This window comes from Gasterosteus aculeatus, chromosome 16 (genome assembly GCF_964276395.1).
Source record: "Gasterosteus aculeatus chromosome 16, fGasAcu3.hap1.1, whole genome shotgun sequence".
NCBI lineage: Eukaryota > Metazoa > Chordata > Actinopteri > Perciformes > Gasterosteidae > Gasterosteus > Gasterosteus aculeatus.
In genome coordinates, this window is record NC_135704.1 from 9,416,318 (window position 1) to 9,440,222 (window position 23,905).

Sequence of the window (23,905 nt, forward strand, 5' to 3'; positions counted from 1 at the left end):
GTTTGGCCATGAAACAACCCTTTGAGAGTTGCCACTTGGCCACCAGTGAAAAGATGGAATTGGATTGGGGGTGCTCAGGACTCCTAGGATACCGGATACTATCGCACTGGATTGATGGAGACTTGCAATGTTTTCCTCCTCTTTGTGAAATGAGACTGCAATTCATCCCACTCCGTGTCAGAGATGATAAATATCTTAAAAATCAAAAATCTCATAAAAAAATCAATCTCATTCACCCACATTAATGTATATGCATGTAGGGCATTTGAAAATCAGATTACTTGGGTTTTCTTTTTGTTTCACTCATAATAGGTCAGTTCAGAACAGTTACCATGTGGGCATCTAACTTTTTATCACACCTCTCTCTCTCTCATATATATATATATATATATATATATATATATTTTTTATTTTTTTTTTTTATTTTTTTTTTTTTTTACTTATTGAAAATAACGTCTTCATATTTTTCCTGACAGGTTAAAATGTTTTTATTAGGATGTTTTTTTTAATTCCAGATGGTTAGATGGTTTTTAGGATCTGGAAATATTCCTTCAGAAAAGCACTGTGTTGTTTAACATTCTTGGTGATCTATTTTTCTGAGAAACCACTACTCAAGTCGGACTGAGGTGTGATGATTAGAATCATTCCTGATTTTGCAATATAATGAGTGCTATCTGACACCCTGATCTGACAACAAATGACTTGACAACACCTCGACATTGGCCCTGCTATTCGTAGAGATCAATCGCATTCATAGTAAGAGCAATCGTCTTTATCGAAATCAGCTCATCTGATCAACTCCCTGATAATGTTCACGATAATCCGCGCATTGTCTCTCGTGTCTAATCGGGACCAGTGAAAAAAGGATGAGGGTCTTGGTGGTCGAAGGGAGGGGGGAGGTGAGGGGGGGGGGGGGGGGGGCGTCCTCCCATCAGTAATCCCCGTCCGGAGTGACGTCACCCTGGCTGTCTCCAAAGCGTCGCGCGGCGTCGTGCGTTCGGCCAGTGTTCATCCCGGGACGCAACATCAGGGGCTCATCGTTCCTCTGATCGCTTCACTTCGGACACTTTGGGAAACTAACAACAATGGGTACGTTGCTATCTACTTGTTTTAACCTCAAAATGCTCCGGTAGCTCGTATACGGAATTCACTCTCGCCGTTTTTCATTCTTCTTTCTTTTTTTTTTGTTCCTTCATAATCGCGGCATTGTTTTCACACTTTGTTGCTGTCGCACAAACTTTTTCTGGCCACGCCGATTATTGTAGTTCGCGGTCGGGCTGCAGAGAAGCTGTTTACTGGACCTCGGGACAAGCCTGCCCGAAGCAACCTGAGCAAAAGCGATTAGAGAGATTAAATCCGCCGGCATTCTGCGCGAGTCTGCGGAAGGTGTTAAATCCAGATCAATGCGCCTCCTCCACTGTTGCTTTCAGCCGGGCCTCTGTGCTCAGGACGCACGAGCAGTTTGATGAAAACAGGACTTTGCTCTGTGCTCATTGTTGGCCAGCAGTGGTGGGTCGTGTTGATGCGTTTTGATAAGGACTGTAATAAAAAAAAAAAAGGTATTTAAAACCAAAAAACAAACTGCACAGCATGCTCCGCTGGTAACGAATGGAAAAACAAAACGAACTGGCAACACATTGTGTCAGTCAGATGCTCCATGGCTGAAGCCTGCGGGCTTTGTGTGTAACTTCTCGCCAGCTTTAACTTTGGAAGAGTGATAAACTATGGAGCAGATGGGGTAGTTGACATGGAAAAGGCCTCATCTCGCCATGGGGTTCGCAGTAAAAATAACTCATCCAATAATTTGAGCATCTGAGATTTTTTGTTGGAAGTATTCATTGGCTTGTGTTTCTTTGCCGAGGCACAGCTGAGGCCAGCAAAGGACGCCGTGTTCGAATGTGTATCAATGCTCATTAATTCGCTCTGAAGCGCTCACAGAGGCGTCTTTGTGCCTCTAATTTGGAGCTGCTCCTTTGTGCGACTTCAGTGGGCTCTTAATGTAGAGGGAGAAGTTCACAGCACTGCAAGTTTCCCGAGCAGATGCCATGTGAACTAATTCCCGAGAGACCCTCTCTATCCCTGTCTGCCCGGAGGATATAACTCTGCATGACAATAAACCCTGCATGTCCACTTGCTAAAACCCCCATTTTTGAACTCAAACATTTTCCATCACCCTTTCAGGAAAAGCAGCTTTTCGTTGGGGGGGGAGAAGAATCTTCTTTTTTTTAAATTGCTATTTGCTGTAGAGTTTTCCTTTTGTTGAGTCGGAGAAAGTGAGCACATTCTGCCGTGCGGTGATTTGCCGCTTCACGTGAAACAGCTTTGACGATAGAAAATGGATTGTCCGTGAGTCCGTCCGGCCCCAAACAAACAGGACGTCTGGACGCCGACTGTGTTTGGAGGCGAGCAGTGACGACGTCGTTCAGAAGCTGTAGAACCTACGTCTGATTCAGTTTCACAGTAACCTTCACCTCGCAGAAGGGGCCACATGTTTGCAGGAGACGTTCTCCTCTGTGTAACAGTGCATCGGCCTGTGCGGGGGGACGTGGGAGGACGGCTTGGCCTCGCTCCACTGTGCTCCGCTAAGAGGGAGACAGCAAGTCTGTTTCCACAAATACCTTTTTTAGGTTCTCGGTGTTTCTGTGACCGTTACTCACCAAAGAGTGTTTGGTTACCAAGAGTTACTTGATAACCAAACACACTGGAAAGAATCGTGGCTTCGGTTCTTCGTAGATGTTTTGTTTTTGAACCAAACATCTGCAGAGAATAGCCATGAAGACAAAAATGGGTGTGAAAATCATACTCATTTTGCCAAGTAAAGCAGCACCACATAGAAAGCCCAACAGTTTGTCTTTAGCTTCAGTTCATGCATTTCATTTTTCACAATGGAAAACAGCTTAGCGTGGAAGACTTGGCATTTAAAGATGTCTTATAACAGAAGATTCAACTACTCAAAAACAGCAAATTACAAAAAGTATGTCTGTTCTTCCTGGAGCCAGATTGTGATTGCAAAAAATAAAGTAGCAGAAGATGGAAACTTGTTTTTCCTTGTGGAAACTCACGCACCCATCTAGTCAGAATGTTTTGTATCCAGCGCGGTGGTCTTGTGGAAAAGGTCACAGGGGTGAGGATGCAAACCAGACCAGAAGTGTTTTGAGTATTTCCAGAAAAAAAAGTTGACAGTTAAATATCTCGCTGTTAACTGTAACCGACACATGGGATGCTGATGTCAAATGTTAGTCTCTTTTAATGGTGAAGACCTTTTTTTGGACTGATTCTGTTCTTCAATGATTTGGGGTCGAACGTTGTCCTTCATAATGATTTTTTACATGTGTCTCCAATGCGTCGGCTGTCTCGTGCTCTTCAGCGTCTATTCCTCCTCCCTCTGAACTGGGATGTCCGGAAAGCGTCCGATTATTTATCCCACACATCAGCAGTGCTCTTTGTCCCATGGCACATGTGCTGTGACTCTGCATCCCGAGGCTGAGGAGAGGAAGGGCCCATGACTGCTAACGCCGAGCCGAATCAACAACAGAGAGTCAGATATATATATTCCCCCTGCTTTTAGTTGAGTCATGAACGAAAGGCTCCTCAGAGGCATGTTGCAGGCCTGCTTCTGTTTCCAAGAGATACATGTGGGGGGGGGGGGTGAGTCACAGGGTCCTGAGGGCGAAATGGAACTTTCCTGTTTTGTTTTTGTTTGTTTCATTCAAAGCGTTCTGTTCCTAACTCCAAAGAGATTCCCGTCATGAATGTATCTGATTTCAATCCAATTAAAGGAGGCGCTAAAAATCATTTTTTTTAACGACTGGTCCCAATATTTTTATATCACCATCAGTAATACATAAATTGCATTTTGTCATGGGTTTGCAATCATTCATAACAGTGAAAATCCTCCATAATGAGGTAGTTGCTGTCAAGAGTTACGTGATTTCTGGGCTTCTTTCCATTTGGCATAAGACACAACCGAGCCTATTTGGGAATTATACAGCAGATGAGGCCCATACAAAACTTTTTGCAAATGAGCAGCTCAAAAACAGAAAGTAAAAGAGAACCAGTTAGTTCAATCAAGACCTCATTCATCTACTGCTCGGTCTGGGTTTCCTTTCCTCTCTCATCACTGCTTTCCTCCGCCTTTATCATTTGTTTGTTTCCCTCCAGCCCCGCAGCTCTGCCAGAGCAGTCATGATAATTTGTTGAGCGTAATAACTCCTCCGACTACAAAGGGGGCCATTGAGTATTGTGACATGAAATGATAGGAATAGGAGTTCCTGAGTGCGAATGCTTGTTGAAGCATGGGCCTTGGCTGTCACTTCTACTAAAAGCCTATTCACAGTTGAACAGAAGAGATGAAAGTGGTTGCGTGGGTGACTCTGTGTACGTGTGTGCGCGCGCTTGTGTGTGCGTGCACGCGTGTTTGTCCTTGTTAGACGGATGTCACAGTCAAACGGCCACATGGTAAGAACAGGATGGCATTTACATCTGTGAAAATAGTCCTTATATGCAAAACGCCGCAGGCTTTGGTGTGGTACACTACAATATGACAAAGATACCATCTGGTCTTTATTGTACCTCCAAGATTGCCAGGGTTAAAGTGTCAAATACATGCATCTTTTCTTTCTTTCATTGGTTTATTATAACATTTGTGTACCAGTGCCTGTGCATATGGTGCAGAGGGGATATTTAATGGTAAATCTGCAATCTGTATCAGTTTTTTGTTGAGTCGGGTAATAGAAGGTCTGAGGGAAATATTAGATAAACTGTTCTACAGCAGCAAAATAAATTCCGTTATGCCTTCATTCACTCTCTCCAAATTCCATCAGCAGGGGACATTGATTAACAATCAATAATGTTTTCACAGAATGACCTATTTTCCTTGTCCAGTATTTGGTCAACAAGTAAATAGATGATAATCAAGGTTAGGGGCTAAACTAATAATTCTACTCTGACAACATATTCTCGCTCCTAACTTGACAAATACTATGTCTTGGTCGGTGGCCCGAAACTATGACACTCTACGTCCTCCAGCGTCTAGTTTTAGATGCGTCAGGGACGTGGTAATTAATGCTCGCTACAAGCGTCTTTTCAAAGTCAAACTCGTCCTCATAGGAAGTTAGTTTTGGGAAAAAAACAAAACTCAATGACTCCGGTGAAAGAAAACAATTGTGGTTTATGTTAACTTTTAGCAAAGCTTTTATTAAAGGTGCTTACCCATTAATCTTTCACTCATTTTTCATCCTTTCTAGAGACTTTCCAGCATGGTAAATGTGACAAATGTCAGTGTTGACTTTTTGTTTCACATCTAACATGAACAGTCTCCTGGGTGAAAGTCCTGTGTTTGTTGAACCGATCTGCAAAATGTATGGTATGTAGTCCCTGTGTTGTCAGTCCTTGGTATGTGGAGGGTTTTGAGGCCATTAAAATATCTCCTCTTAACTTTCTTCAGAAGTAAGTGGTGCTTGACCCATTTTCATCAAGGCTTTCCCCTTGTTCCAATATAAAAACCTTACTTCCAAGCAGTGAATGCAAATCCGGGCTTTCAAATCTCCCTTCAGACACCCGTATTGTCAAATACGTAACGTGAATATGGATCCACACTGTGTGTCGGTCAGCTAAGATGTCTTCTTTGTGTTCTTTAACACAATGAATTAATTCTTCCTATTTTACGGTAAAGTGCATCAATGTTGGTATTATTTCAAAGGTGCTAAAGCTTCTGTGTTAGATGCTTATTTGGCACTTAGACGTGACTGCAGTGCAGATGTGACAGGGGAAACGAGAAGAAATAATAGGGCCTCTGGCTAATTCCCCTGCAAGATCATCTGTGAGGAGTGAGAGCAGACTGCATTAGTCTGCTTTTCAGCTGTAGGAGTCTGTAGGGTTGAGCTGTTGGCTGTGTGCCCGCTGAGCGTATTCAACCCTCCACAGATACGTCTTTGTCCTCGCCTGCTTTTTTCACAGCTGCTAAACAACCCTAAGACAAAAGCATCTGGGGTACCCCGGCGCACCAGCGAGAACTTTTCACCATGTGAAGACTTCTGCCGTACAGCCAAATGCTCTGCTAGCGGGGAATTAAGGCGGGAGTTTAAATGAATACCTGTGAGTCCCCGCGCAGTCTTTCTTTGCCCCTATATTCGTATTATTTGTGAAATCCCATTCAGATATCCAAAAGTTGTTCTTTTTGATGAAACCGTCATCAAAATGAACCTTTCGAAGACTTTTTTGTTGCTTATCAAACCAGTGGAAGGAAACACACGTGACTCCTCCATGTTGTCGTGATGTGGTGCTGCACGTGACGCAATGAAACCAGTTTGAGGCCGCTTGACGCACACACACACACACTCGGTCTCTCTCTCGCCGGCCAGGAATCATTTTCCTTGCCAAGGAAAAGGTTACAAAGTTAAGAGTCATTATCTGCTGACTATCCTTCATGGAATGTCTTGATATGCAGGAGGGGGCACTTCTGCCAAACAGAAAGTCTGCAGTCGCTGAGCTTTTAGAAAGCAGCAGCTGCAGGGAAACCCTATAGCTGAGGCGTAATGTTTGAGGGGGCTTTTTCTTCTGGCAGACGGTTTTGGGCTTTAAGAAGATGAATTTTAGATTTTTACCAAAAAAAAAACGGTTTTGGAGAAGAAAATATCTTATAGTAATGTGACTTGCTTCTACCATTCACACCCACAGGCTTTTCATCACATAGTGACACAACATTTAAGGGATTGATCATTTTCACAGTGTTTATGGAATTATATTTAGACTCTCATTTTGTGGGGCTCAGTACCGCATACAGGTGTTTTCTTAGAACTGGATGCAGGTTCACTGCATGAGAGGAAATGAGAAACGTAGCTAACAGCAGCTTCAGGGGAGAGGAAATCCCAGATGTTTACTGTCTGAAAAACAGCTTGACCCGTGAACCACACGCAGACCAGCGGATGGACCGGTTAGCAGTTTGATCGTTACATTTACACCACCGAGAGGTCTCATAAGTCATCTTAGCTTTTGACCTCCACACTATGGGAGAAAAAAACGTACTGCAGTAACCACGGATGATGAAAATGGGAAAATATTGTTGTGAAGGAAACCGAGCATCTGGAATGTACAGAGAAAGCTTTTTGCAACTGAGCACATAGTTTGTGTGCGTTTGTGTGTGCGTGTTTGTATGTGTTTGTGTTAGAGAGAGAGAGAGAGAGAGAGAGAGACCGGTGGACAGAACCGTCTGGATTCAGAGTTGCTTTTGACCGCCTTGTGTTTGTTGTTGCCAGGCAGATTTAGATTCTAAAATTTTCCAAGACAATATATGAACATAATTCTCTGTATTTATTGCGATCAAAGTAATTTGAATTTGAGGCACTGACTCATCCTGTTTCCCTTCTGCAATTAAAGCTACGCAAGAAACAAACCAAGTAAACAGTTATGACACTTGCATTTGCATAGAAAATTATCTTTGTATTATCAGACCAGTGGTTCCATCAAGTGTGCACGGACGTGCAGATGTTTTGACACTAATAGTGATGTGCTGGCTGCGTCACATGCATTGGTTTTACAATTAGAAAGTTTAACGTGTCCAGTACGATGGACTCTCAGCACTTAAAGCAATGAAGTCACTGGTTGAGTCACTCGGAGGAGAGTCCGTACCAACCACGAGGGAGATTAACTCCCATCTTTCTCTTTTGAAAAAGTCGGCCACTTATTGTTAAGCACTTAGTCCACGTCTAAACCGCTTCCATCATGAAACCGAGGACAGACGCATCCCCGCGGGTGTGGAAGTGTCAGGTTCAGGTTACAGCCGACTCCCCCCCGTCTCCCCCCTGTCCTCCCAGAATCCAGAGACACGGAAGAGCCTCGTGGAACAATGTCATTAAAGCGATCTCCGTGTCATCTGCTCTGTTGTCATAGCGCTGGCGATGAATCCTGACACGGTGGAGTCCAAGTGGCTAGTCGGTCACACATAGCTGGGGATGAAAGGAGGGGGTTTCTACTCCTTTCTAATGAGGAGGGGGGGGGGGGTTGAAAAGGCTAAAGTCTGGGGTCAAGGGTGAGAGGTTGGCAGCGTGAGGCGGAGGACAATGAGATTGGCGGGAGACACGCAGGGAAGAGAAATCCCAGCAGCTGGGACAGACAGAGTGGGTGGGGGCTGTTCATGCAACCCCAAGATTAGCTCCACGGTCTCGTCTAATGTCCCCCAATGTCTCCGTGTTTCATTATGCATCTATTGTGTGCGTGTGTGTGTGTGTGTGTGTGTGTGTTCACATGCTTTTGCTCTTTGCAACACGTGGGAAAATGAAAGAATCGAGCCCGGCGTTATTTGCCACCTCAGTCGCTGTGAGAATATTTGAGCTGTGGAGATTCTCATCAGAGGAGGAATGACACCTGTAGGAATATTTAGCTTTCACACAGTTTCTGGGTCTCATAGCAACACATTCGAGACTTCTCTTAGAAACATCCTGATAAATCCAGTGTTAATTTTGATGTGCTCTTTTTAGTGAGCAGTGAAATGTAGAAATACCTTTTACTAAAGCCGGTTGTTTAGGATGTTATTTTCACTCAATATCAGCAACTACCATAAGACTCAAAGTGACTGCTCTGCGGTCAATCGTGTCTTATGAAACGCAGTTTAGTGGTCTTTTACAGTTTAATATTTAAAATGGATTTTGGGGGGTCGTAGTTTTCAGGTTATGTGTGTGCAGAAAAGATTGACTGAAAGAAAGTATTCCACATGCAGATAACTATTGCATGTGTAAGGAGTCGATCGGTGACAAATCCACAGGACAATTAACACCTGGCTGCAGTTAATAAAGCGTCTGTCAGCTCATTGCTTTTCGTTTTGGGAGATTTGTGGGTGTTTTCAGTGAATCGTTCTCTTTGAATAGTCTCTTCAGGTCTTTTACTCTGGAGAGAAACAAGTTCTTTAAACCCCTTATTTTTTTCTTCTTTTCAGGAGTTGCAGAGTATTTCCTTCCACTTTGGCAAAGTATTATTACAATACAGACTGATGAGACAAGAGATCGGAGAGCTGTTTGCTTGCAGTATCTTTTGGCTATTTCATTGGCTGCATTTTGTAAGATGGCAAAAAAAAAAAGCCTGTTTCAGACCGGATGCATCATTCAAATATTTACTGCACGCTGAAAGAGAAAATGCACACATGTGAAGACCTTTACTTCTCTACAAAATAGCAGACGTTCACGGCGCTTATGGGAGATGGAGGGGTACAACCCGTATAAATGACATATCTCTCTCTTTTGCTCTCTTCCAGGTTTTTGTTTCCTGGCGTTGATTTTGACTCCAGATGAAACTCTAAAATTCTCAGTCTGAAGGTTCTGACATCGCATCGGCTTTCTTTCCGTCCAAGCATTAGTGGCAGTTTCCAAAGTAGTGCGAGCTACGTGGGCTGGATAATAGGAAGCATCTGTGTCTCTCACTCTCCATGCAACACACTTAGGCCTAAACCACAGCGGCCGTTCAGGTGCCAGAATTTGTGAAGTCTTTTTTAGAAGAAAGAAATGGCTGCCAGGCAACCTCAAATGAGTATTTGGGTCCATTTTCAAACCGTACACGATATAGTATCACAAACATGCAATTAGAGGAGTAATGAGTCAGATACTGTGGGCATTGTTTGGTCAAACACTTGGAATGACACCGTAGAGAAGAGTTCTAACTGGACATTCTACAATGGAAAGAAAAACAAATATAATGTATCAATAAGAAGAGGCTGAAATTGAATAGCACAGCTGGATTGCTGCCTTTTCAATGTAGTACTTCCCCTTTTTTAACTTTTTAACCTTTTCTGGGGAACATTACCTCAAGTTTCAAGAGTCAGCATCAGTTGGTGCTGACGAATCATGCGGTGTTACAGACCCTGTGGTTTCCCGTCTCACAATCCACATTTTTTTCTATAATAGAGGAGGACAGTTTGCATTCATTCCTTTCCATTGCAAAGAGAAACTGGCCTTAGAAAAGTTAAAGGCAACTCATAACCTTAAAGAGTCATTTTGAGACATGCATTTTTCATGCATTGACTGTTACAAATAATCATATTTCATGTCCGAATTGCAAAATCCGTACAGCATTTCGAATGCATGTTTTGATTTAGATTTTCCCAGAGGAAGATGGGTCAGCAACCAAGTGCATGTATCTGTTTAACGGTCTGGTGGTGGGCTGCTTTTGTAAACCAATCAATGCCTTAGATTCAGCATGAACGAAGGCAGACAAACAAAGGCAGATTGACCTTTGAAAATGGCCTGCATTTAAATCTAGGACAGTAATGCCACCACAGTACATTGGAATGGATTTCACTAACTCCAACAATTTAACTAAACAGGGTTTACGAGAATCTCTTTTTTCTTTTTTCCAACAATCGCTACAATAAATGTTACAGCTTTTTCCATTGGAGCAGAAAAATAGTCAGAGGTATTTCTGCCGTTCACATGATAATTCCCACAGGCACACAGGCTGTCACAGTGTTTTTGGTAAAGCTCCAATCAGTCTGTTGCTCTTTATGTGTCTAACAATACATTTCTTGCTTCATTCATTTGTGACGTTTAAGCTTCTCTTTTTAGCTCATTGTTTTTGATTGAAGGGCAGTACATTTACTGCGTTACTCCGTTTCTCACATGAAAATCCGCCCCGTTGCCACCAGCAGGCAGCTGTTTCCTGCAACAGAAGAACAAAAATACGCATCTAAACTTCAACATCTAACTAATAAAGAGGAAAGATATTTATCTGCAGAGTAGATGGACTTTAGAGCATCGTGAACGTTGCATAAGCCAGAACTCTAAATGAGTTCTATTGAACACAAAGTAGACGTCATATTGTACATTTGATTCCTGGAAATGGGTTAATTAGCCGGGGTTGTGCGTGCTTCACATTCACTGGCTCGATCATTGGCTGATAGGCTAGCTGACTGGTAATGCAAAAATAAACAATCACTATTTGATATGATTAGCAGATTGAAAAAGGTGTATTATTTTATTTTCAGAACAAATGTTGAAGCACGGGTATCATGCTGAATTTTGGTTTGTGTTTGTGTTTCACCTGTCAGCTCATGACTTTTCTTCTGTCAAAGAACTCCTTGTTAACTTTTGGTTTCTACGTAAGCCCATTTTAAATGCAGAGTAAATTTGCCTTTATTTCCAATAAAAAGCATATGTCTATTTAATAGAAGACATTACAGTCTGATTTGACCTAATCACATTTCCTTTTGCATGTGTGTGTTCATTGTTTCGGTGTCCATTTACAGTTAGAAAAGGCTTGTTTTACTCAGTAATATAGATCTGCCTCTGTGTGGTTAAGTGTGTAACGCAATTACTTTTGTGCATCAGCTGCTTTTATTTCAAAACTTCACAATTAATGGGGAAATCACGAGCAGAACTTCCACAAAACCAGCTGTAGAACCCAAAGCACCATCTTCATTGCTGGGCCGAAAGCTCCCTTCCCCACATCACAGGCATGTCAGTGCTCCTGGAGTTTTACAAGGCTGCTGGTGAAAAAGCTTGAAGATTAGTTGGCCATTTGTTGTTGTGGGATCCCCGCTAAGTTCACTTCCCTGACCCCTGAGGCTCCCCTACCCTGCTGGTCCCCCCCTCCTCTCAGAGGTCCGGTATCCGTGAGAAGACCCCACTCCAGCAGGCAGCCCCCCCCCCCCCCGCTGCTGAAAGGCCTTCTCCTCATTAGCATGCCTCTGGGGCTCCTTGGCCTGCTGTTGCCAAACAAACACAGCCAAGATCTCCTTTCCTGTCTCCCTCGCTGTCTGTTTTTCGCCAGTCATCTCTCACTCGTTTTTTTAACACGTTGTTTCTCATTATCATCCTCCTCCGAGCGTTTTCTCCCTCCTTTCATCAGCTTTTCTTTTTCCTTCCCCCTCTGTTTTTCGTCGGCCCACAGTGCACTTTGTGTCCTTGTGTAGGAAACCTAGATTGGCCTTTCGTTCCTGTGCGAGTTAGAAGCCACCAGATGGAGGGAAGTCAGCGGTCAGAGGCTGCTAATGTATGCAGCAGGAGCAGAGGGCATGAGGTGCCAATCAAAAGATGAAGGGCTAAACTCCCCCCCCCCCCCCCACCAGCCACACCAACGCGCACAGACTTTCATCAAATTGTGTTCAGATGTGAAAGAGAGAGAGGCGATTGTGTGCATGTATGTTCTCTGTCCCGGCCTGTACAACAGAGGAGTGGCTCCAAAGAAGGAGTCCTCACTCACCCAAAAGCCTTTTTTCCATCGGATTGATATTCAGAGTTGGACTCCGGTTTCTCAGACGGGTGAAGTTGAGAGGAGGGAGTGTGCAAAGGGCACCAACGGGGATTTGTTTGTCATTCAGAGGACAAATTCATGGGCGATGAACACAAGGAAAATTTTGCGAGACGTCTGACTGGGGCTCGACTAAATCTCTTATGATAAGAACTGTGATTCTGGAGTCGAGCGGTGCCGCGGTGAGGCAGGGCGAGATGAAAAGAGCGAACGGGGTGCAAACAGAGACAGAGACAGAGAGAGGGGGGGGGGGGAGAAAACAGAATCGTGCAGGAAGGAGAGCGAGCGAGGAGGGAGGAATGGAGAGAGAATGTGCTGAAAGGAAGCATCTTTGTTGAATGGGTGAAAAACAACCATGGAAACTCCATCAGAAGAAAACCAAGACCAGAGGTACCAATGTACGCTCACAAAGAGACGGTTCAGTTCTTTTCACTGTGCGTTTACTTGGGCTTTGACCTGTTCCTCTCATGTTGCCGTCGTTTTACTTGGTTTATGATCGAGTTAATTTAAGTATGTGGGATATTTTCATCAGACAGTCCTCCTGCAGCAGGAGGTATTTCTTATAATGCCGCCGGTCGTCATCGGGCTGGTGTCACAAGGACAATGAGCCTGTTGCGGAATCAACAGCAGATCAATCAAACCTCAGGGTTTGTTTGACTTGTTCTCTCGGGAGGGTTGGATGATTAATGAGGTGGATCAGAGGCTGGCAAGGACAAGGATAAATTGACCGGTCATTACCAGTCTCACAAATGGACAGCCGTAAGGAGAGTGTGCACTGAGGAGAGAGAAAGATTGATTTGTATATTACTCTTTATCCTAAATATATTTCAGTATATTTTTAGATAAGATATTGTTAATTTAGATAAGAAATTCAACAAGCAATGACAATGTTGTCAGAGTCACAGTCACTGGTTCAGCAATTAAAGATAACTGTTAATATGTCAGATAATAGAGTCAACGTCCCTCACAGCTGCACATAGTCCAAGTTAGTTTTGTCCGACCTCTTAGTGCTCCATTTACTGTGAAAAAAAAGAAAAAAAGCTGAAAATGATTGTGTTTAAGAGGATGGAACCTGTTGCTTGACAACTTCATTAAAATAATTGCTGTCAATGATTTGTTTTGGTGTATCAACAATTGTTCACTGTCAAACATTCTGAAATGACATGAAATATTGTGGACCTTTTTAAAAGGAGCTGTTCCTGGAGCTGAGTCTGGGTCGGGAACCTGTATGTGATATTGGCCTATAAAAAGAGTTGACCTGACTCGGCAACATCATTCGCTTCAATTTCACACGGTTCATGTTCACAAATGAACTGCTCTAACAGACAAACACTTAATGAGCCATTACTCCCGTCCCGGCCTCTTACTGTCATTGAGTGCATCCACACATTTCACACTCATCCATTCAGACACAGCAATGGGTGAGCTGCAGTCAACCAGCTATTAGCCTCCCTTGTTAGAACTCTGGGAAGACTTTTTGACGTATTGGCAGGGTCGGGTCTCCCTGTCCCCTTGAGAATGGCCATTATCGCCGTTATGGCATTTCTCCAAGTCTCTCCTCAAAGTGGAGGGTGTGGAAAATGAGAATGTTTCTCATAAATGGTGTTTTGGCAGCTCGCCCCAGCCAGGCAACATATAACAATACTGAAGAATTAGCTGTAAACAGAAACATCTGTGAGCAATGACACTGAATGCAAGATTAAAAGTGTATTGGCTCCATTGGTTTCGGTTGTTCGGGGCTCAGGGATGAGAAGGATCACCTCAGATTGTTTGCTCATTTGTGAGAGTGGGATTTATGCTTATGAGATAAACATACTAAACACATGTGGTTCTTTCTTAGGTGGGCATGTTATGGTGTGGAATTTAAATGTTTTTTTAAACGTCCGCTGCATTTCTCCATCGAGGATACCCTTCCTCTTTCCGTCGAGGCTCCCAGCTGTTGGGAGTTTTCCGCTGTGCGATGTGACAAGCCGTGTTCACAGGACGTCCGCAGGATGACGGAGGGAGGTGATGGGGGTGAAGAAGCGGAGCCAGCTGCGGGGGTAATGTGAGGAGTCTGGGCTCAAGCAAACTGTAATTAGAAGTATGGATGCCTTAACCTGTTTGGAGAAACTGGGGAGAGCAGCTCGTTGGGGCCCCTTGTTCCCCCCCGGTACCCATTAAGAATACACACAGCCCACATGGCCGCTTACTTGTCAGGATAAACCCAGATAACAACTTTTCCTCCTGTTCCTTCGTATTCCTGGTCTTCCTATTAAGACCATTCAATTAAAACCAATGACTTGGACCAATCAACGCAGCTCTAACTGCTGAAGTAGCACCTATTTCCTGGCGCTGTGTGTTTTCCAGCCCGCGGCGGTCAGTCTCATTGAGCGTCATTCATTGGTCGACATGAGGCGCTTGGACAAACAGGACCGTCCTGGAGCGCGAAGTGGCCGCTGTGGCCCGATGTGTCCGAGCAGCGTGAAGTGCTGGGGGCGGCACACAGGATGGAGCTCAGCGGTGGGCTTGTCCTGGGCCTCGCGCCGGCGGGCCGGAAGAGCGGGGGGACGTGGTTCACTGCGATTCTGAAAAGGCCCCTGAGAGTCCAGCGTGATGGACACTGGACACTGCACACACTAGCTCTTTGTATCCGGCTTTCTTGGACTCTTGGATTTTTTATGTCCCTCACACAATGTCATAAATGCACACACTCACACACACACACAGACACACACACAAGCGTCTTTTTCCCCCTCCCTCCTCGTGACCCTGATGTGGCAAATGTAGCCTCTGCTTTTAAGGCCCGGCATTGTCATCACCAACAGTGGCTGACTGTCCTGCTCTTATTGGCGTACTGTAGAGATGAGATGGGGAGTGGAGATCCTACTTTGTGGTAAGTCCAACCAGCAGCATTAGTCAGGGGCTGGGAGCATGTGAGCAAGTCATCACAGGGAAAAGGCCCAACGTGATTTTCATTTGCGTGTGTGAGGGCTCCACTCGGAAAAAAGCCAGCGGGATCCATTCAGAGTCGCCGGCTCCGACTGTTATTGTCCCCTGTGCAGGAGGGTGATTTGAACTAAAGTCGCCCCGCCCGATATTAAAATCCCACGCGGTACACTCTGTTCTTTGTGGTAGATTTACTGATGCTGCAGCTGTTTTTCATAACTCTACAATGGACATCACAACTTTCGGTGTGAAATTTTGTCAATAAAATTGCATAATCCATCGTCGTTTTTTGTAACTGGATGAATCCAAATGATCTAAATAATCTCAATAGAGATGTATAATTGCCAAATGAAAGTTTTTTTTTCATATTTTTTTATTTTTGGGGGATTTTCCCAAAACGCTGATATATTCCTTTTACCTCCAACAAAAAAAAGAAGGGAAGTGCACAAAGCTGATGAGCTCAAGAGCGGATCCTGAAACATGAGGACGGCAGATTTAGTGGGAAGGAGTTTATTGAGGGTGAAGGATGGCGTAATATCTCACAGACCCAACGTTTTCCACCAATATTCACCTCATTGTGAATTTATCACTCGGAGAGCAATGATTCTACTCTGGTGCCGACCGCCGCCCCCGTGGTGCTGCTTAAATGTGCATTTTGGGCTTTGATAGCTTCCCTCTCTGCTGACGTCCAACAACAAGACTAAAGCTTCCACACATGCGCTTTGTGAACAGAGCAGGTGAAGCTGCTGCTGGTTGAACCCCGTCTGTGAGTCTTTCCTCAAACATAACAGAGTTCTGCTAACAGGCCGACGTGTTCAGCCCAGCGGTTGAAAAAACCCCTGAATAACATGCATGATGCGTGTTATTGAGGACAGAAACTAGGAAGTGACACATGGTTCATCCATTGAGGGAGAGAGAGGTCTGATGTGTCAATATTCTATTCTCTGTCCGCGGGGACGGATGTTTTAAAAGCAAGCCACCACTGTGGAATGGACACTAATCAAACAGATGGCTTATAGATCGAAGTATGTTGTCTCTTCCTAAGTGCTCCGAGTTAGACGAGGATGACAGATGCAAACATGTCGGTCTGACCTTGCCTGTGAGCGGCTCCAGGGGAGGGCGGTGCAGCGGTCAGCGTGGCATTTTAAAGCTTTTCACATACGTTTTTTGTTTTTTTAGCTGCAGCCATCCCAGTCCGTGATGGTTTTTACTCGTTTTCAGATCCAGATCTCGCGGCTGACGGACAGATATCATGGCGTCCAGCAGCATTCTATCAACTTATGCACAAATGATTAGATGGGACTCATATCAAGACAGGGTTTGAAGACAAACTGACACATAATGAGTTGGGCAGTCAATGCCGCTTTTCATCTACGACGTGTCCCAGTTGGTAACAATGAAATGAATTGACACTGAACCAGTGGGACGTGTGACTGCCCCTGGCACATTAAACACAAGAGATTTAGTAGCAGGGAGACTTTCATGTGTAGACATTTCTATTCGTCATCAGAGCGCTGGAGCATTTAAGGCAAATATTCAGTCAGCTGCTGGACCGCGACAACCTGACAGGGACATCCACCACTAGCGCTGTATTTGCTTTGCAGCTGGGCTCAATATCCTGTGGAGCTCTGCGCTCTAAACCCCCCCCCCCCTCCCCACCCTCCCTCAACATGTTCATCAGAGCAATGTGGACTGCGGTAGAAGTTAGCAACTCTGCTGTGGGCTCGCTCGTCGAGTTGTGGTTAACATGCTGCCATGGCAACTCCTATTCACCCACCACGGGACAAAAAATGTTTTATCTCCCTGTGCTACACAAACAGTCCCGGTGAAGCGTCTGAGTGCACAAGTGTGGAGCCAGCAGCGGTATATCTGCTTTGATTTCCTTTTGTTAAGGCAAAGAGCACAAACACAGATGAACTTTCAGGACCCCCGTCTCATGGATGAAGCAAGCAGGTCAAAATGTTGGTCTGTCTGTCCTCAGGAAAAGTGTTGAGATAATGCCAGCCTGGCATTTTCCATTTCCTACCACATACAAGGAACAGCAGAGATAAAAAAATAAAGAAAAAGAGTCATCGTTAATGTAAAATATAAATGAAAGCAGCTTTAGAAACGTTAGTTTTCGTGCGACGTTAGGCCTATGCGAGGTCTCTGCGGAGCATAAACAACGGCCTGGATGTCCTATGACTCAACAACGTCCTGTCGGACACATGTGGGTCTGATTGGAGGCACGCTGCGGTTTGTTTTTGCGTGCATCCACAGACACGGCGCTGTGGCGACTGGCTCCATTTCGCGAGGCATAAGACCACAGCGTGGACGAGGCAGATCCATCTGGGTCACTTCATTCCCTCGTTGCAATCTGCCATTGATTTCCGTTGCAGCCTGGCGGACGTCCACCGCTCTGACCTGCCGGATGGCCGTCAGTGCCCTCAGCGTGGGGCGATGAATCGTTTGGCGAATGCAGACTGGTGGTTTACGCAGCTGCAGTCCTGAAAGGAAACATCTTTTCTGGAAACTTATCCTGAAACAGACCTTTTTCTGCTCTTTATTCCCTCACTTCCTTTTGTTCTTGAGAGTACAAATGAAAATCCTTTGTTGCGGTTCTTTATTGAGTCCTGACAGATAACTTGCCCGCCTGCAAGTTTATCACAAACCCGTTTGACCCTGTTTGTCTGTCTCTTTTCTACAGGCTGCTTCGAGTGCTGCATCAAATGTTTGGGCGGGGTGCCGTATGCGTCGCTGGTGGCGACCATCCTCTGCTTCTCCGGCGTCGCCCTGTTCTGTGGGTGCGGCCACGTGGCTCTCACCGGCACCCTGACCATCCTGGAGACCCACTTCTCCACAGTCACCAGTGATCACGCCATGCTGACTGACGTGTAAGTGGACCCCCGGTACGGTGGCGTGCGGACGGTTACCAAATGTCACAGTGGGATCCTGTTACACAATTCACTCAGAGAACCACAACAAAGAGAGGTTTAAGAGTGAGATAGATCCCTCTTTTAATGGGGTTGACATTATGTAGGCTATTTTTAGCTGACCGCTTCTCCCACAGTCACCTCATCCTGGAGAACAGTCCTAATATGGCTCTTTTTTATTTTATATTTAAGTGGATCCATCAGTCGGGACAATAAAAAAAAAAGGAGTTACAAGGGAGAGGACTGCACATATGTTTTACGTTGCCGTAAAGTACACTGTTTAATTTAAGATGTCTGCTGGGGAAGTCTATCTCCTGGCAGATACATGCATCAGCTGTTATCTGCATGTTTGGGCTTAGCCTCTCTCTTCCATGGACGCCGGTTCGCTGTCTTAATCATGAGCCTCTGTTTATGATTAGTAAGCCGGCCCAGGTTTACTCATGTTTTAAAGGCTGAATGCATGTTATAAATTATTTCAAACAGATATTTCGATATTACCTCGTACGTTGCAGCGGGTCTCAGTTAGCTCTCTATTTTTGCTGACTTTGTTTTTAACCCATTGCACCTTTACAGGCAAAGCTCATGTGTGACATTGCTCTCTAACAGAATACAGCTGATGCAGTATGTCATCTACGGCATCGCTTCGTTTTTCTTCCTGTACGGGATCATCCTGCTGGCGGAGGGCTTCTACACAACCAGTGCAGTCAAAGAACTGCACAGCGAGTTCAAGACCACCATCTGTGGACGCTGCATCAGTGGAATGGTGCGTCGGTGCAACCACACTGCCGTCGCCCACCGAATTTTGAAACACAGACTACATGAAAAAAAGTGTTCTTTTTAAAATATAGCAGCAATAACACCGTGTCGTGTTTGTGCGTCCTCAGTTTGTGTTCCTCACATACATCCTGGGCGTGGCCTGGCTCGGCGTGTTCGGCTTCTCCGCCGTGCCGGTCTTCCTCTTCTACAACATGTGGTCTTCCTGTGCCACCATGAGGTCTCCCACGGTCAACCTCACCGACGTCAACTCCATCTGCGTGGATGTCCGTCAGTATGGTAAACGCTCTCTCTTACCTCTTTTATCAGTGATGTCACTGAAAACAGCGATGTCCACTTCTAAGCCCTCACTCCCCCCTGTTGCATGTCAGCCAGGTGTGACAGGTTAAATATCCTCCCCCCGACTCCCCCGTTGTTTTTATTTAAATAATTGTTCAATCACAGGCAGCCGCCATCTAATCATTTAGTCATGTCTGAAACACTGGATCCTACACTTGCTGGAATGCATCCTGACTTCAGTGGATTTCCATTAGAATAAAGAATGATCCTAATGTATACGATTGGTTGAGTCCCGCCTGTTTTTCATTATCATCAGATATTTAGCATGTAAAAAACTAATAATAAAACGAGAATTTCACGGCTACAGGAATTATCCCATGGAACGCCGTGCCTGGCAAGGCCTGTGGATCAACGCTAGGGGACATCTGTGCAACCAGCGAGGTAAGAGGCCGTTTTTATAACCAAACACATTCTCACGAGCGGCCACAGGTACCTCAGAAAATGACGGCAGCGGTACTTATAAGGGAAATTGTGTTTTCATTATTTCTTGTTGCAGTTCTACCTGTCTTATCACCTATACATCGTAGCGTGCGCCGGCGCAGGAGCCACTGTGATCGCTCTGGTAAGCTTCCCTCCGGTCTCTTCATCCTCTCCTTAAAGTCCATCTCTGCACGGTTTGTATCGCCAGATCATGAGTCAAGTGCTCCTCTTCTCATTCCCAAACCAAGGACGATTACGCACAGGCTTTTCCTCAGCTCCCATTTTTGTGCTGTAAAAAAAATCACAAAGAATAGTTTGAAGCTCGAATCACGAATATGTTTTTTTGTAAAATGATACTTTAATTTTTAAAGCTGGAATATAATATGGTCATTTCACTGACTTGGAGGAATAGTGACACGGTGGTCACCGGCATGTTCTCTTACAACCTTTTCTGTTCTCTTCCACCAGCTGATCTACATGATGGCTACCACTTATAACTTTGCTGTTTTGAAGTTTAAAAGTCGAGAAGACTGCTGCACTAAGTTTTAAACTGTTTTACGAGCACAACATTTGAGGCTGTACTCCATAGAGGCAGTTACCACTGACAAGAGTTGAACTAAAAAAACAACAACCTGAAAATAGGAAAACCAACATTTCTCCATTAGTAATCACATGAAGTTTAAATAGCTCAGTGTAGGCTTCCTTTAGTATTTGGTACCCGGGGATATTGATTGTCTGAGGACGACTGACATGGTTTTCCAGATTGGGAGGGTGGGGGTTGTTGGCTGCTTGGTTCTGCTTTCTTTGGCACTCACATATAGGAATTTGTTACCATCACATTTGACAGAAATGTGCACGGCTAGAAATCCAGAACAGTTCTTTTTTTCTTCATATTTCTCATGCTTGCAGCTGATTTTGACCTGCGCAGAACCTCACAGTATTCAGCTTGTAGCCTTACTGGACGAGCATCAGTCAAGCCCCGGCCGTGCAGAAATGCAACATCTTGCAGCACTTCTGGGACTCTGTGTAGGAGTTTTGAACAGGCCGTAAGACACAATCATACATGTGATCCAAGATGAACAAGAGGCCATCAACACTGCACTGAGCCCAAGTCTGATGATAAATATCAAATGGGTTGTCGCGCTTTGTTTTTGAATGGCAGATTTTCAGTTTTGGTCGGGATGTGCCACATCTGAAAAAGGACCAGTTACCGAGGCAACGTGCCTTGTCCTTACCTTCCTTTGGTTTCTCTCCTTAGCCTTACGATGTTGGCACCGACCCGTGAAACCACCAAGTGTTGCACAGAAACAATATTCAGTATTATTTCTTTTGTCACAAGTTAGATTCTTAAACTGAACTAAAACCCTCTCATCAACTGTATTCTGCTGATGAATATGATGGTGATCAGTTGTGTTTTATTGTAGATTTCAAAGTAACACACACCTCGCGCAGCACACTATGAAGGGTTAGGCCAGTACCATCTGCATGAAGCCCTAAGCCGCATTTTAATTTCATGTATTTTATAAATAAATGAGAAGTTATCCTATTTTAGAGTAGAATAAATATGTTTTCTTCCTTGAGGGCTGATGCTGGAAGAGCCTCAGCTATGAAGTTGACGTTTGGGTTCCTACATTTTCCTTTTACGAGCTGTTCGTTATCTTTACACTGAGCCTGCCTGCTTACATTCTTCAGATACTTTGATCTGTTTATAGCTACTTATGCTCCATATTTCATATATTTAATTTTCTGTAGCTTTTACTTTCTATATAAAATAAACAATCTTTGTTTACAAAAGCATTCCCACTTGGTCTATTTCTTATAAATCCTACAGCGAGATGCAATTATAAACAGGGTCAGATTCACAAAATCTCATGCTTTGCACTAACCTCAAGCTTCTGCTGCTTCATACAACTCACACGCCCGACCTGTGGCTCTCTTCCTCTTCACCGATCCTAGCGCCGCAAACGGGTCACCTCTGTAGTATCGTGCGTAGCAAGATAGTAACGTATTGTTTTCAGTCATTTGTCTTTCGTCGTCTTGTGGAGTCTTTTAAGGGACTTGCCTTTATGTTCGCGTACGTCCGTGATGTACACACTGTAGCTGCGACTACTGTAGCTTGCTTTGCATCTTTGACATGCTCACCGGCCATCCACCTCACCCTTCTCTTCCAGATCCACTTCCTCATGATTCTCTCAGCAAACTGGGCCTACCTTAAGGATGCCAGTCAAATGCATGCCTACCAAGACATCAAAATGAAGGAAGAGCGGGAGCTGCAGGACATCACGTCACGCTCAAAGGAATGCCTCAATTCCTACACATAAGGATACACACTCCCAAACCATACGACCACACACACACACACACACACACACACACACACACGTTCAAAGACACATTGACACTGCAGCCAACCACTTTGGACCACGACAGCGCTCTGCTTAAATACTCTGCCCACTGCCGTGGCTCCGTGCGCTACTAACCAGGCTCCTAACAAACTAACGCATCGGTGCTGCTTTCTGCACTAACTCACCGAGAAGTGTTTCAGAACTACTACTTACATTTTTGTTCATGCTTTTTATTTTTTCCAAGGATAAACCACAGGTTTGAATTCTTACATTCATGTTAGTGTTTGATTTTTCTCTTACCCTTTTATTTTTTTCAATCAAAGCTTGAGACATTGCACTATTCTTAATGTTGTTTTCCCTTCTTGCTTTGTCTTTTTTATGAGCTGCGGTTTTCAACAAGGGAATGTAACCTTTTTCTTTGCTCTTTTAAAAAAAATGCAGATTAATCATACACAAGATGAAAGGCCTTACATTCAGAGTTGGTGTGTTATGTCCATACAGCACGTAAAAAGAACCATTACATTATAAAGTACTGACACCGGACTGTGTCAAAAGACACTGCTTTAATTCACTCATTCAATCTCATCTTAATGTTGATAATTGGCTCCACGTTCTAATTTCCGCTGTGCAGCGAATTAAAAGTCACGCAGAATGTTCATGGCCTCCATGAACACTACCCCAGGTTTGCACCAGAGCCTATGGATCAATTTAACTGGAACAAACACCACTAAAACTATGGTTTTAAATCCCTGACATCATCAAACGCACCGGGAGCTCCTCAACATCTAACCTTTCCAAACAATGCTATCCTTGCTCAATGTAACCGTAGACAATAATCAGACAAAAATGAGTTCAATTAATAAAAAAATGTGGTTCGTGTATGTTCATTCAGGCAAATGAAAAAAAAATCAAGGCAGCTTTTTAGCTCATTATCTATTGTAATAGCTCACCATATACTGTACTATATGATACAAATTGACTTACTTATAAAGCAGGTGTAACTATGTCATTGATATTATTGAAAAACCTACAGAACTTAAGGTGTGAAAAAAGTTAACTTGTCAGGTTCGTAGGTATTTTTTTGTTATTTTGAAAGATAAAATTAGTTTTGTTCTTCATTTTCCATTATTGCACCGGTTTTTGATGTGAAATTGTCATAATGTTGACATAATTACTCATGTAATCTTCTATTTTCTATTAGTTGAGTTACCAGGATAAGTTTACTTGTTGCATGAAGACAACTGTTTCTGCAGTGACACGTGATGTGCGGTCATGTATACTGACATCAGTAGTAGGCAGTGTTTGCCTGTTTCCTTTTTATTCTAAATGCAGTCAAATTAATCCGTTTTGTGTATAATTAGTTATAGTGTTTTTATTCTTCAAGTCCCAGGTACATGGGTCTCATATAATGTTTTGCTTCATGGCATAACTGTATTTTCTATGAATGTCAAGGGCTTCTTTGTGACTTACTGATGCTCAACTTTTTATTCAACTTTCAAATCAAAGTGAGTTGCAACACCGGTCATTTATAAAATTGTAGGGTAAATTTATCCAAAGTATAAATGTCATTGTGACTATCTGGGAGATGTCACTGGACAAAACCTGCATAGTTCTCTGCAGGACTAAAAGCCACAGGTGCACAGAGGCTAAGGAGATAGATGTCAGATGTACAACATGGAGCTGATGTGCGTCCCATCTCATCTCCGGATGCTCCGGTGTTTCCTGTTGAATTAACCAAAAACTAAAAGAATAAAGGCTACCTGTCAATCACCAGGAGGACAACAATCCAGCAGCCTGTCTGACTGGAAACCCCTTTACGACATTACCTAACTGGCCTGATGACTGTTTTTATGAAAATAAAAAAATACAAATAAAAAGAAATACTGTTGTGAGGTTGTCTTTTCTTTTGTGTGAAATACATATCTTGTTTTATGGTGTACAGTCAATCCCAGA

At 44.0% G+C, this 23,905-nt stretch overlaps 1 protein-coding gene across 2 annotated transcripts; it reads left to right on the forward strand.

Moving 5' to 3' along the window:
• Window positions 1-826: 826 nt before the first annotated feature.
• Window positions 827-23,833, forward strand: gpm6bb (glycoprotein M6Bb). 2 transcript variants are annotated; one of them, XM_040201316.2, is made up of 7 exons: window positions 827-1,089; window positions 17,849-18,035; window positions 18,681-18,837; window positions 18,959-19,127; window positions 19,495-19,568; window positions 19,684-19,749; window positions 20,076-21,401. In XM_040201316.2, exons 1-7 carry the CDS (start codon window positions 1,086-1,088, stop codon window positions 20,154-20,156), a joined length of 738 nt encoding a protein of 245 aa, XP_040057250.1. In that variant the 5' UTR covers window positions 827-1,085; the 3' UTR covers window positions 20,157-21,401. The 2 variants fall into 2 exon arrangements, with proteins under 2 accessions (XP_040057250.1, XP_040057249.1); XM_040201315.2 differs by lacking the exon at window positions 20,076-21,401 and adding an exon at window positions 21,779-23,833 and having other exon boundaries at window positions 934-1,089.
• The last annotated feature ends 72 nt before the right edge of the window (window positions 23,834-23,905 follow it).

Excerpts from the sequence above, each read along its gene's own strand:
- gpm6bb (XM_040201315.2), top strand. Across the intron at positions 18,838-18,958 it reads GACGCTGCATCAGTGGAATG|TTTGTGTTCCTCACATACAT; the intron begins GTGCGTCGGTGC and ends GTGCGTCCTCAG. Across the intron at positions 19,750-21,778 it reads GAGCCACTGTGATCGCTCTG|ATCCACTTCCTCATGATTCT; the intron begins GTAAGCTTCCCT and ends CTTCTCTTCCAG.